We start from the raw sequence: 14,983 nt of genomic DNA on the forward strand, positions 1-14,983 counted from the left end.
ACTGATATTTGATATCATCTGCAAGAGTAAGAGTTCTCTTACACTTCAGAGAATGATCTTATTATCTTTAAGAATGAGAGCTGCAGAACATGAAATATAATCTTATTCTCAGACTTAATTGATTTCAAAGATTCAATTCACAGATTCAATGATGTACATGTTATATACAGTTAACTGATAAGAAGAAAATGATTCATACAATTCTATCAACTGATATGAGAGAGACATTTCATATCTCTGATATAGAAGAATTAAATCTGCTTACACATTAATGAGTAAAGAGAATGATTTGCAAGATCTTGTCTGAAAGCATTCTGTATGTCATACAGAACTCAGAAGCAGAGAAAATCAAGATAAAGAATATATAGAAGAATAAGCATATGAAGAAGCTTCTGAAGAAGTATGAAAAGATCTTCTAAACAGATCTTTCACTGGAATTATCACTGAAACAAGGATTTGAACATGAGATTGACACAGAGAATGTGAAACCAGTTAATCAGAATGTGTACTCTATGATTCATACAATTCTATCAACTGATATGAGAGGGACATTTCATATCTCTGATATAGAAGAATTAAATCTGCTTACACATTAATGAGTAAAGAGAATGATTTGCAAGATCTTGTCTGAAAGCATTCTGTATGTCATACAGAACTCAGAAGCAGAGAAAATCAAGATAAAGAATATATAGAAGAATAAGCATATGAAGAAGCTTCTGAAGAAGTATGAAAAGATCTTCTAAACAGATCTTTCACTGAAATTATCACTGAAACAAGGATTTGTACATGAGATTGACACAGAGAATGTGAAACCAGTTAATCAGAATGTGTACCCTCTGTCATAAATGCATCTTGAAGAACAGAAGCATCAAATCACAGACCTTCTAGAATGTGATCTCATACAATTCTTATCAAGCATGTGAGGCTTCCCAGTTCTATTCATGAAAAAGGTGAATGAGAAGTGACAGATGTGTATCAATTATCAAGCACTTAACAAGCTTATAATCAAGAATAAATATTCACTATCACAGATTCAATAACAGTTGAATACAGTTAAAAATATCTGATATCTATCAAAGATTAATCTTCTCTCAGAATACTAACAGATTTATATAGATGAACTATCAGTCTCACAAACTGTGTTTAATACACAATGAGAGAAGTTTAAATTCCTGATAATGCTATTCAGTCTGACAAATATGTCTGTTATCTTTCAAATAATAATGAATACAATTCTTTATAAACAGGATGAAATCTCATATCTTATATATCTCAATGACATTCTAGTCTTTTCAAACTTATATAACAAATATCTGAAGCATCTCAATGAGATGCTTATAACTCTGACAGAGTATAAGCTCTATATCAAATTAATAAAGTATGTGTTTGAAACAGAAGAGTTGAAGTTTATAGAATATGTAGTAAGTAATAGCTGTATACACCTCATCTTAAAGAAATTAAATGTTATAGTAAATTAACTGCAGCTGAGAAATATATATTATATATAATAGTTTCTTAAGTTAATCTCATATTACTGCAGATTTATCAAGAATTTCACATAAATATCTACATCACTCTCAGATCTCTTAAGAGAAACAGATACAAATCTGCAAAAGAAGAAGTTTTATTCAATTATCTGAAATATCACATGTGAAGAGGCTTTTCTCACACTGAGAGAACATGTAATAATATTCTCAGTACTTATTCAATCAGATCATGATAAACCTTTCTATATTAAGACAGATGTATCTGAATGAGCTATCAGAGACACTTTTCTACAGATGAGTAAGAATAGCAAGCTGCATTTGATGATGTACAATGATAGAAAACTATTGAGTGTTAAGCTCAATTATTCAGTGTATGAAAAGAAATTACTAGCAATTAAGCACACACTGACATTGTGAAATAGATATATTAACAACAGATATACAACAACAGTGATCACAGATCACAAAAGCCTTGTCTATCTATAATTAATAATAAAATCTTTCAAACACTTAGTATATTGAATCTCAGAGTTTTAAGTATACAATCTTCATATCAAATCCTGAAAGAGATCAGACACTGTGATATCTGATACAATCAGTCACAGACCTGATTTCATAAGTGAGAGTTCTGTGAATCAGATATAAGAGAAGTTTGTATTAAATACACTGAGAGAATATAAGAAATCAGAATAAGTAAACACAATGATCTCTCACTTGAAGAATAGCAAGATATTGAATAACAAGTATCTTATAAAAGTGATAGAAGAGATGCTTTTAAACTTCAAGCTGAGAAAATTGAAAAACAATATTGTGCTTTACTGTGATCTAGAATATGCAGAGACTCTCTATCTAGAACATTTATTTAGATATAACTTAATGACTTACATACACAAGGAATTCAGTCACTTAGAAAGTTCTGAACTCATGAGTGTACATGAATCAAGAGTATACTGATCAAGCATGGCTGAGAACATTCAGACATACACTCATAAGTGCCTGAATTGTCAGATTGCAAAAGAATGTAAGAAAGAGTTAGAATATAAAAAAGTGTAACATCTGATGAAGTGTACAATACAATTATTCAAATAATGAAGAATGAATCTCATAGATATACTGCTATGAATATCAAATGAAAATTGATGAATAATCACTGCTATTAATTATGCTACTGACTGATCAGTCACAAAAGCAGTTTCAGAGATAATAGAGAAGATGATGACAAAGTTTCTACATAATGAAATCTATGTTAACTATGAAATACTGTGTGAGATTCTAACTAATAATAATACAAATCTTGTAGAAGAATCAGTGAGGCATTTCATGAGCTAGTTACAGACAAGATATTATACAATAACATTATATCATCTGTGAATGAATGAGAAAGTGAAACACTTGAATGAAATCTTGAACCACATACTGATGAAATATCTAGTGAGCAAGTCTATGAGACTATAAGATGAATATCTCAGACAGGCACTATTAGTCACACGGATTTGACAGCATGCAGTCTTCAAGTGTTCATCATTCTATCTGTTGTATGAATTGCATCCATGCATCCCAGAGAATGTTTTGAAAGAGATGAGAGAGAGAACAGCAGTTGCAGATACAACAGTCACAGACACAGAATCAAGATTGAAAGAGATCATCTATGTACATGCAAAAGCTAACAAGTTACTTCTGAATCAAGCAATTCAATTAAAAAGAATACAAGACTCACTAGTTAAGAAATCAAGTCTTAAGATGAGAACATGAGTTCTCATATACAATGAGAGTTGTGAGAAGTTTCAATCTAGATAATTTGAACTCTATAAAATACTCAAATCACATTCTCTGAGAACTTACACATTGAAGAAACCAGAGAAACTGGTCTTATACAACTTAATAAATGATTCATATCTTATGAAGATAAAGATGCAAGACCTGAGCAGATTATGATTATTCACAGTACTTTTATCAGTGTTGAAAAAGAAGAGACTTACAATTGAAAAGTCTTACAAAGTAAGAGAAATTATAGACACTTATAAATCAGATGATCTCACTTATTTCAATCTTTTCATAATTATAAGAAAAGAATGAAAAGAAATAAAGAAATCAGATGAATATCACACTTCAATAAGTGATGAGACTGTAGTCAGTCATATAATAACACATCACAGATAGCAGATATAATATGACAAAGAGCAGTCTCAAAGCAGCAGACTTGTACATGAATCAGATCACAGAAGAAAAAGAAATTCAGAGTTGAATTCAACTGTTTACATCAGTTCAATTGTAGAGATAATAGAGAATGAATTATCTGAAACATCTGTGAACATGTGAGACTAAGTCATCTCAATCTCTGAAGACACTTAGAGATTGAATAAGATTAGTTTTGATAAGCTGTTTACTGTAGTGATCTGAGCAGGCAAAGAGAGACAGTATAATATACAAGACAGAATCATAAGATGAAAGCTGCTGAACCTAGTCACTGAACACTGTATTATATAGAGATTATGTAAGAGTAGTGACTAGCAGATAAAGAAAAGTGTAAGAAAAGAGAAGAGATAATAAATTAATTATTAACTATAAGAGTCAGCTGTAAAAGACAAATATTATCATATATATCTCATTCATTTTCATACACTACATATTTAATCTATTTTCAACACCACATCATCTGAAAAACATCAAAAACAAAGAAAATCTCAAAACTCAAGATGTGTAAGAAATTTGAGAGTTATAAGTTACTCTTATAATAACACTGTATACATCTCTGATTTCTCTACTACTCTGTGTACAATATTAATATCATTTATCACAGGATTGACTGAAATGCCAATATAGAAATGTGTATACATATGTATAGAAAAATTGAACAAGAGTGTGAGACCTGCAGAATCAGAAGTCAGAACAGAAAGAGCAGAGATAGAAGAAATGAAAGAAGAAGAAGATACAGAATCAGATGAATAACAGTGAAAGTCATCTGAGACTGAATACTTATAACTCAGTGTGCACACAATCTTCTCTGCAGAAAAGAAAGAGAAAGTGCTGAGAGAAGCTTGAGAGTGAGAGAGAGTAGTTTCAGCAGCATTATCATCTTCAATTAAAATGACCTCTGACATCAGAGCAACTAAGAACTATTATTAGTATATGAAAACTGCAAAAGCAGAGATAATAATTACTGAATGAATATCTACTGATCTTAAAATTGTACATATAATTACAACACACACAAGGCTTCTCAGAAAGAGAGAGAGAAACATGAGAGAATACAGAAAGCAGAACATAGTATACAAACAGCTTATTCTCACAATGACATCTCAGACAAGATGTACAAGCCTCATATCTATAAGTATAAAAGAGTATAATATTCACATTTCTGTTTTCAAAAACATAGATATTCTTCACCTGTATTACAAAGTCAGACAATAAATATCAGAGAATAGACTAATACAGATTGATCATTTCAAAGATATTCATCAGATTAAATATACTCATAATATTGAATTTAACAGTTATAAAAAGTTTCTTAATATCTGTGAATATCATGACTTGATGTATAATAAAACTCATAATAATTTTCTCTAAGAATAGGAAAATCAGTATCAGAAAGAAAAGATGAAAAAGAAAAAGACTTACAATCTCAACACTGTTAAGAAGAGAGATAATTCTCTGATATAAATAAATAATTATTTCATTATAAATATTTAAAATAAACATAATAATCAGCATCTGTGACTGAGCTTCAGATAGTCATGTTATACATTATCTTCATACAATAAATTATTCTAGAGATCAGTAAGAAGAGCAGAAGTGTACACACTGAGAAACATAGTTTATTAAGTCTACACAACATCTTCTTGAAACAGAGAGAGCTGATAATAAAAGCAGAGACAGCAGAATCAGAGAGAGCAGAAGTAGTGAAAGTAGAGATCAAGAGAACAGAGATAGTAAGAGCAGGAGAATCAGACACAGAGACAGGTGTAGAAGATTGAGAGAGAGTGACAGAGAAAGAAACAAAAAGAGTAGAGAAAGATGCAGAAGTCTCAGTCACATATAATATAGATAATTTCTTCATTATCACTTCCTCCCACCTCTCAATCAATAATTTAACATTGAGATCACAATCATCAGCAGATACAGATCTGTCAACATGTGAAGATTCTACATAAATCAAAAGAAAAATATCAGTATCTGCAGTCATGCAAAACAATCAGAAAAACATAATCAGATACTGCTAGAGAAAAGAGAGTCAGAAGTATATAAGAAGATGAAGAAGATGTATCATTCATGATTAGACTGGCCGCCGGGACCATGAATTTCACATTTGATCTCATTTGGTCTGGTCTCATACATTTCTTGGTGTGAATCCTGCTGGAACTAATCATTAAAAAAACATGCAGAGTGACTATATATCAGATTTTAAAATAGAATCATGACTTGAAAAAAATGAGAAAGTGGTTTCATTTGATCTCATTTAGTCTCATTCTTGGCATAAAGTTACTATTTTTAGACATTTTAAGGTTTTTTTTAGACTATTTTTAATTTTTTAAAAAGTAACGCTTTTTGATAACACTCAAATGAGATTTAAAGTCATTTAAAGCAATAAAAATAATTTAAATTGAGAAGTGAAAATCATGATCTCATTTGAAAAATGTGATAAGAGTAGACAGTAAGTCTCACTGAAACAGTATGAGACTACTATCTAATGTTAAAACAGTGTAATGAGATCAGTTGAATTGATAATGAGATCATTAAATATTCTGATCCTGGTCTCAGACACGGTCACACAGTCAGTCTATTCATGTTAGTACATTCTGACAATTATTAGAAGATAAACAAGTCTCAGTCACATTTCACAACATGTTACACTTACTACTAATGAACTGCCTGATATGAGCACTACAATGACACTTGTTATAAGAATGAGAGGCCATTGCCAGAAATATATACAATGTGATAGATGAACAGATAGAAAGTGTTGAATAGCAGAAGAGATAAAAATCTGAAATAAGATAATAATGTTTAATGATGATAATGATGAAGAAGATGATTAAAGAATGAAAAAAGTTAGTGAATAAGTGATATAATATAGTAAAAGTTTCTTTGTGAGAGTGTATACAGAATACTAGCTGAATCAGAGATAGGTCACACAATCATGAACACTAGTAATACACTAATTCATATGAAGCTAGGGCATACATTATGATCACATAGGCGTGACTGAATCTGATGAGAGAGAATGTAGTGTGAAAGAATGTACAACTGCTGAATAATAACACAGCTGCTTCTGAACTTGCTTACGAATGTAAAGAGGCCATAGCAGCCACCAATTAATTTAGTATACAGTATATAAGAAGCCGGTGTACGCCTGTAATCGTATGCTAGCTCAAGCAACCTTTGAATTACATCAAAACCTGCTCAAAATTCTGAGAAAACTGAGAAGAATACTGCTCATACTTCTATCAATAGAAAAGTGAAGAAAAAAATGTAAAAAGAGAAAAGTTTTCAAATTTACAGAAATAGAAGACTTATTCTCAAATTCTCAAATCAGAATATCTTGCAGAGAAACAAGCTAAACTCAAATCTTATTTTCAGAGTTAGAAATGAAATCAATCAGCAGTTCTTTTCTCAGTTAATAACTGATATTGAAGTTCAAAAATCAGTTATAGCTTCAATTGAGTCATTCTTCTTTGAAAACTTCATCATTCTGACTACAATGTCTGAATTCAGTGCGGAATTTCTTATTCAGAATGTGAATCTCTGAAAATCAGCAGTAGAATCTTTGTTAAACACAACAATTCTATCTGAGAGAGATGAAAAGTGAGACAAATTCATTCTTTATAATATTCTAGTTGTAATTTTTGACTGTGAAGAAGAAATGCTACTTCTCAAAAACAAATTAGAAGAATACAACTCTATTCAACTGAGAAAAGAGTCTGTACAATTAAATTCAATTGAGTTCAGATAAAGCAGAAGAAATGCCTCTGTTGTAGTATATATAAAAACACTTGAACAGTCAAAGATCTTTGAAGTAAGAGTAGCAGATTTAAAAATGAGAGTTCATGAATACAAAGACTCAAGAATGAATCTCAAAGCTCAAACACAGTATTTAAACTGTCAAAGATATGAACACTTTGCAATCTCTTATTTTAGAGACTCAAAATGTGTATTCTATGTCAGAGATCACAAAACTAGTGAGCATAAATGTGAAACATGCTTAAAAAGAGATGAAATATATCAACACACTCTGCTTAGATGCTCTAATTGCAAAGAAAAACATGCATCTAGCTCAAAAGAATGTATGTTTACTTCAAGAACTCAAAAGAACTGAAGAAAAGATGAAGATCAAAGCAAATCTAGAACTGAAGAGAATAGTCAAGCCAGTAAACTCACAACTGTAAGCTTAAAAAGAAGAAACTCTCAACTATCTAATATTTCAAACTTCAATTCTCCAGCTAAATGTAAACAGAATTTGAATTCTCAAACTTCTGTTAAGATTAGAGAATTGAAAAATGACTCTGATAATAAACTAGATATAATATAAGTAGTTGAGATTTCTACTTGTCAGAATAGTTATAATCTACTATCTGATAATAGTGAAAAGATTCTACTCTACTCTCTTTTAGTATGAATATACAACTAAAACAATAAAAAAAGTTTAAAAACTCTTCAAAAATCACATTTATTCAAAATAATGTGAATAGAAACACAAATTGTATTTATTCTTATCTTCAAATTACATTTGAATAAAAAGTTGATTTTATACTGCTTCAGAAGCTGAATTTTGATGCTGAGTAAAAATATGTTATTTCTCATTCAAGCTACTACTGCTTTCTATCTCAAAAGTCTGAGATAAACTCAAGAGTAGTGATCTATGAAAGAAAGAGATTAAGATATCAATTCAATCTAAGATTTAATATCATGTCTGACACTGATATTCTGGTGCGTGATATTATAGATAAAGAGAATGAGTTTGATACTAGACAGTGAATAAATACATATAATGAAAAGTCATTGAAGAAAAATAACAATATCTGAATAATTGATAGAGAATTTCTGAATAAAACTTTATTAAGAAACTCTATAATAGTAGAAGATTTCAATACACATCATTTCTGATAAATTTCAGAATGTAAAAGAGGAGTAAGAGAAGATAATCTGATTGAATGAATTTTTAAGTATTTAATAGATTTAGTTAACAAGTCTGATTAATAAACATTCTTTAGAAAAGATATGAAACAGAAGTCTATTATAGATCTAATCTTTATATCACAAAATCTAATGAAAAAAGAACTTGTAAACTGATTTAATAATTTAAATGAGATATCAGAATCAGATCATGAGATTATTCAATTTAATATTGAACTGAGTGAAAAATAAATGAGTGAAAACTCTCTTCTATCTCATCAGTTTAACTTTGAAAAAGCTGATTGAAAAGCAGTTGAAGAAAGTATAAAACTGTTAAAATCTAAAAAGCAGAGTGAATTATATTGAAATCCTGATCAAGATATCTCAAATGAAATGCTTGAGAATAGAGTGAAGCTTATTACATTTATTATTCTAATAAGTGTTAGAGATAATATTTCAAATAAAAAGTCTTCTGAGTATTTTAAATCTTGATGAAATGAGAATATCATATCTAAAAGAAAATAATTAGCTACTGCTAGAAGGAATTGAAAGAATGATGTAATATCTGATAAAGAGTTCAAAACTGTCAGAAATGAATATTTTTCAGATCTCAAAAGAGATAAAACAGACTGCTGAAATAAATTTCTTAAAGAAGTATAAGAAAAGAAAGTTTTTAAAGCTTTTAACTTTACTAAAATAAGAAGTGTAGTAAAACTTTCAGCTCTAGAATATAAGTTTCAGAATGAATTATATACAGCAAATGTTTTTGAGAAAAAATGTCAAGCTTTTATAAGAATTCTCTTTCAATACTCATCAGATTCAGATTCAGAGAAAAAGAATATATCACTTCATAACTATACTGATGAAAATGACTGAGAATGCTCTGAGCTTATACAAGATGAATTAGAGTCAGCTATCTTCTCAAGTTCAGTTAAAACTGCTGCAGAGCCTGATTCAATCAATTATTTGATTATTCAAAATATATACTTCTACTTAAAGAATGAATATTTTGAGCTCTTTTTCAATCTCTTAAAAAATGAATATCATTCTGAATGCTGAAGAGAAGCCACTGTAGTGATGCTTGTAAAATCTAATAGAAAAATTTCAATTTTTAAGTTATATAGACTAATATCTCTATTGAACTGTCTAGAAAAGGTTTTAGAAAAGATAATAGCTTCTTAAATATTTTTTATAAGCTTTATTAATAATTCTCTTTTATTCAGTGAATAAATGAAAGATAGAAATCAATGTTCTGTAATTGACACTGTTCTCTCAGTTATTCATAATATTCAAATAGTAAAGCATGAAGATCTGGTCTCAACTGCAGTTTTTATTGATATAAAAGAAACATTTAATCATATTTCAAAATCAAAGTTAATTCAGACTTTGAAGATGTTAAAACTGTCTCTTGCTCTAATAAAATGAGTTAACTGTTTTATATCTAAAAGAATCATACAACTATTCTTTAATGAAATGAAATAAGACAAGACTGAGATAAAAATAGAAGTACTGTAAGAATCTTCAATCTCTCTGATTTTTATTTGCAATATACACTGCATATCTATTCAAAAATAGAGATACAAAAATAGTGAGATCTCTGAGTTATATAAATGATATTGATCTAGTCTACAGCTCAAAAACAATCAGAGAGAATTTGAAAGTGATTAAAAAATTAGTAAAGAAATTCTTCATTAGAGTACATAATAATTAAATTTAATTTAATATGAATAAAACTGAGTTAATTCATTTCTTTTCTAGATTCAATGAGAAAGAACTATATCTAACTCTTTTAAATAGAGAGATTAAACCCAGTTTAAATATCAAATGATTAGAAGTATGATTAAAGTTCAAGTTAAATTTTAAATATTACATTCAACAAAGAACTATCAAGGCAGAAAGACTATTGAATAACATAATCAGACTATCAAATACAGAGAGAGGTCTATTGTTTCAGACTATAAGACAGTTATATATAACCTGTATTATCTCAGTAGCTGATTATGAAGTTCAAGTTTAATAGAATAATCAAAGAAATTTCACTGAACTTTTTCAAAGTCTATAAAACAGAGTTTTGAGAAGAATTCTGAGAGCATTCAAATCATCTTCTATTAAAATAATGAAAATTGAAGCTTCAATTCCATCTTCTGCTATTGAATTTAAAAAGACCTGTATGAACTATGCTCTGAGAGTTATGAAGATGAGCTCAAATCATATAATCAGAGAAAGAGTCTCTTCATCATTTTCATCATTAACTCTGGAAATGAACTAGATTGAAATAGATTTATTCATTGAAATGAAAATAATTCTTCAAAGAAAATGCCTTCTTAACTATATAGACTATACTCACTGATTAAAGATCAATTTTCTTCTTTAAATATTAAAAAAGTTAATCATGAGAAGATATCTCTCTGAAGAGAAAAGCTTGATTCTCTTATAGACTGACAAATAAGTGAACTATCTGAAGAGAAAGAATATGAACAGTATTTGAAGAGAATTTCTACAATTAATATAGAAGACTCTATTCTGATTTATTCAGATAACTTAAAAAATGAAAATTTAAATAGATTAGATGCAGACATTGCTTATACTGAAGATAATATTAATTTTATCTCAGATTTCTGAAATTCAGATAATGAATCTGAAGTCTTTGATACTGAACTATTTGTAATAGTGAAAGCTTTCAAACTCATTGAAATGAAATCTTATAAAAGAGAAAATAGTTTAAAAGAGATATGAATATTCTCTGACAGTTAAGCTGTCTTAAAAAGACTTAGAAATAGTTAGATTCATAATAATCAAATGAATCTTGAACTGATTTTAAACTCTGTTTTGAAAATTCAAAAGAGAAGAATATCAAAGCTGATAATTTCTCTGCACTGAGTTCCTGCTCATATGAACATTCATGACAATGAATTGGCTGATTCAGCTGTAAAAAAGATTTCAGAACTAAGCAGATCTATTCAAAAAATTATGTTCTAATCTTTTATAAAGAGAAAGATAAAAGAATCTTGTTTAGATAAGTGAAATGAAAGCTGGCAGAAACAAAAAAAATGTACAAGATTTCAAACAAAACTCAAGTGAAAGTCTTGTTCAATTAAATGTAAAAAGAAAGTATTCTCATCTATAATGCAGCTGAAACTAGAACATGGCTATTTCACATCTTATATAAAAAGATTTGATAATAGATTTGATTCAATAGAATGCTCATTCTACAATACAAATGAGAATTCTGAGTATATTGTAATACACTGTGCATTATACAATAGTCTCAGAGCCAGATTGAAAGAGAAGTATAATCTAAATCAATTAAATATGAGATTCTTATTCTCAACTGAGACTGGAATTAAATACTTAATAGACTTTCTATCAGAAACTCAAGCAGCTATAAGAAAATAGCTAAATTCAGAAATATCTGAATATGAAGAGAAGAAAATTAATCAGATATAGTCTGTTACAACAGCTATATACTATCTTTTAATAATTTGTTTTGTTACAGTCTCTCTTTACTTTACTTTTTCTTTCTATTCTTTTCTATTCATCTATTTAATATGTCTATCTTTCAGACTGTGTTCTCTTTTCTTTTATCATGGTATTGTCAGATGATTTTAAAGTATTAGAAGATGTTAAAATACTGCACTTTGTAAACAGTTTTTGTATTCTGAGCAGGAATTTTCTGATTTTACATATCTGAAATTGATGAATGTATAATAGTTAACTTTATAGATATATAAAAAACCCTGAGAACTAAAAGTTCTCAGGTAGATATCAGAGTCTCTGACTGCATACATCTATAACTGAAGAATAATAATAATAATAACTTCTTGTTTTAGTATAGTTGAAGACTTTAAAAAACTTCTTTTTTCTATACTTCTTCAAGAAATTTGTTTCAACAATCTGTTTTAACTCTTTTAATATCTGAAAAATATTCATTTTGAATAGCTTTTAACTCTTTATCAGATATTAAGTTATTCTTTCAATCTCTCTCAGCAGTAACTAATTATTTTCTTTTAAAAGTGATATTTTCATTTCATCAAGATTTGAAATACTTAGAAGACTTTTTCTTTGAAATATTTTCTCTAATACTTGTTAGAAGAATAGATGTAATCAGCTTTACTCTATTCTTAAGCATTTTATTTAAGATATCTTAACTTTAATTTCAATAGAGCTCACTCTGCATTTCAGATTTCAGCCGTTTTACACTTTCTGTAACTACTTTTCAATCAGCTTTTTCAAAGTTATACAGATTAGAGAGAAGAGGATTTTCACTTCTTTATTTTTCACTCAGTTCAATATTAAATTGAATGATTTCATGACTTAATTGTGAAGTTTTATTTGAAATAATAAATCAGTTTATAAGTCTTTTTCAATTAGATTTTATGATATGAAAGTTAGATCTATAATAGATTTCTGTTTCATATCTTTTCTAAAGAATGTTTATTGATCAGACTTGTTAACTAAATCTATTTATAATTCAAAGATTGCTTCAGTCAGTGTATAATTACAGGCGTACGCCGGCTTCTTATATAGATTATACTAAATTAATTAGTGGCCGCTATGACCTCTTTACATTCATAAGTATGTTCAGAAGTGGCTGTGTTATTATTCAGCAGTCATATGTTCTTTCAAATCACATTCTCTCTCACCTGATTCAGTCACACTCATGTGATCATGACATACACTCTAGCTTCATGTGAATTAGCATGTCACTAGTGTTCATAATTGTATAGTCTATTTCTGATTTGACTAGTATTCTGTGTACATTTTCACAAAGAAACTTCTACTATAGTACATCTCTTATTCACTAACTTTTTTCATTCTTCAATTATCTTCTTTACATTATCATCTTTATTAAACATTACTATCTTATTTAAGATTTCTGTCTCTTCTTCTACTTAATACCTTCTATCTGTTCATCTATTATATTATATGTGTTTCTGATGATAGCTCTCTGTTCTCATAATAAGTATTGTTATAGTACTTATACCACGCAGTTTATTAGCAGTAAGTGTAACATATTGTGAAATATAATCAGAACTTGTTTATCTTCTAACAATTATCAGAATGTACTATTAAAAATAGTATATTTTTTTCATCTTCTTATATACTCTTGATCTTCTTTCTTATCAGATATCTGATTGTGTTTTCTGATTGTAGGTGAATGCAGATACTGATGTATTAATTTTTATTTCTATAGAATTTTCATATATTGACAGATTCATATCTGCTGATAATTATAATCTCAATATTAAATTGTTAATTGAGAACTTGAGAAATGTGATAATGAAGAAATTATCTGTGTTATATATAACTGAGTCTTCTATATCTTTTTCTACTCTCTCTGTTTCTTTCTCTACATCTCTTTCTCAATCTCTTATATCTGTCTCTGTATCTGATTCTCCTGCTTCTGCTATCTCTGTTTCTGTGATTCTTACTTCTGCTTCTTCTGTTCTCTCTGTCTCTGCTGCTTCTGCTTTCATTATCAGCTCTCTTTATTTTGAGAAGATGTTGTATAGATTTGATAAATTATGTTTCTCAGTATATACACTTTCACTCTTCTTACTAATCTTTAGAATAATTTATTATATAAAGATAATATATAATACAACTATATAATGCTTAGTTATAGATGTTGATTATTATATTCATTTTAAGTATTTATGATGAGATAATCAATTATTTATATCAGAGACTTTCTCTTCTCTTTAACAGTATTGAGATTATAAGTCTTTTCTTTTTTCATCTTCTCTTTCTAACACTGATTTTTCTGTTCTTAGAAGAAATTGTTCTGAGTTTTATTATATATAAAGTTATAATGTTCACAGATATCAAGAAACTTTTTATAACTGTAAAGTTCAATATTATGAATATATCTACTCTGATGAATTTCTTTGAAATGATAGATCTGTATCAGTCTATTGTCTAACATCTGTTATTCAACTTCATAATACAGGTAAAAGATATCTGTGTTTTCAGAAACAGAAATGTGAATGTTATACTCTTTTACACTCATAAGTATGAGACTTGTACATCTTATCTGAGATGTTATCATGAAAACAGGCTGTTTATATATTATGTTATTCTCTCTGTATTTCTCTGTGTTTCTCTCTCTCATTCTGAGAAGTGTCATGTGTGTTGTAATTATATGTATAATTCTAAGATCAGTAAGTGTTTATTCAGTAATTATTATCTCTGTTTTTACAGTTTTATATACTAACAATGATTCTTAGTTACTCTGATGTCAGAGGTTATTTTAATTCAAGATAATAACACTGCTGAGACTATCTCTTTTCACTCTCAAGCTTCTTCTTTCATTTTCTCTCTTAACACCTCTTCTGTGAATAAGATTATGCATACTCTGTGTTGTAAGTGTTCAGCTCTGAGTAACT

The 14,983-nt window shown here is 28.6% G+C and overlaps 2 protein-coding genes across 2 annotated transcripts; one reads left to right on the plus strand and one right to left on the minus strand.

Annotated features, from left to right (window-relative positions):
* Nucleotides 1-4,801: 4,801 nt before the first annotated feature.
* BDBG_16215 (uncharacterized protein) lies at nt 4,802-5,630 on the minus strand (the record flags this gene model as incomplete). The annotated part of the gene is made up of 3 exons (XM_031724211.1): nt 4,802-4,874; nt 5,106-5,138; nt 5,290-5,630. Coding segments are annotated over 3 exons (446 nt in total), but the record flags the coding sequence as incomplete, so codon positions are not given.
* Nucleotides 5,631-13,791: 8,161 nt separating this feature from the next.
* Nucleotides 13,792-14,514, plus strand: BDBG_16216 (uncharacterized protein; the record flags this gene model as incomplete). Its single annotated transcript, XM_031724212.1, has 3 exons — nt 13,792-14,132; nt 14,284-14,320; nt 14,375-14,514. Coding segments are annotated over 3 exons (518 nt in total), but the record flags the coding sequence as incomplete, so codon positions are not given.
* Nucleotides 14,515-14,983: the final 469 nt, after the last annotated feature.

Source organism: Blastomyces gilchristii (genome assembly GCF_000003855.2).
Source record: "Blastomyces gilchristii SLH14081 genomic scaffold supercont1.1, whole genome shotgun sequence".
Taxonomy (NCBI): domain Eukaryota; kingdom Fungi; phylum Ascomycota; class Eurotiomycetes; order Onygenales; family Ajellomycetaceae; genus Blastomyces; species Blastomyces gilchristii.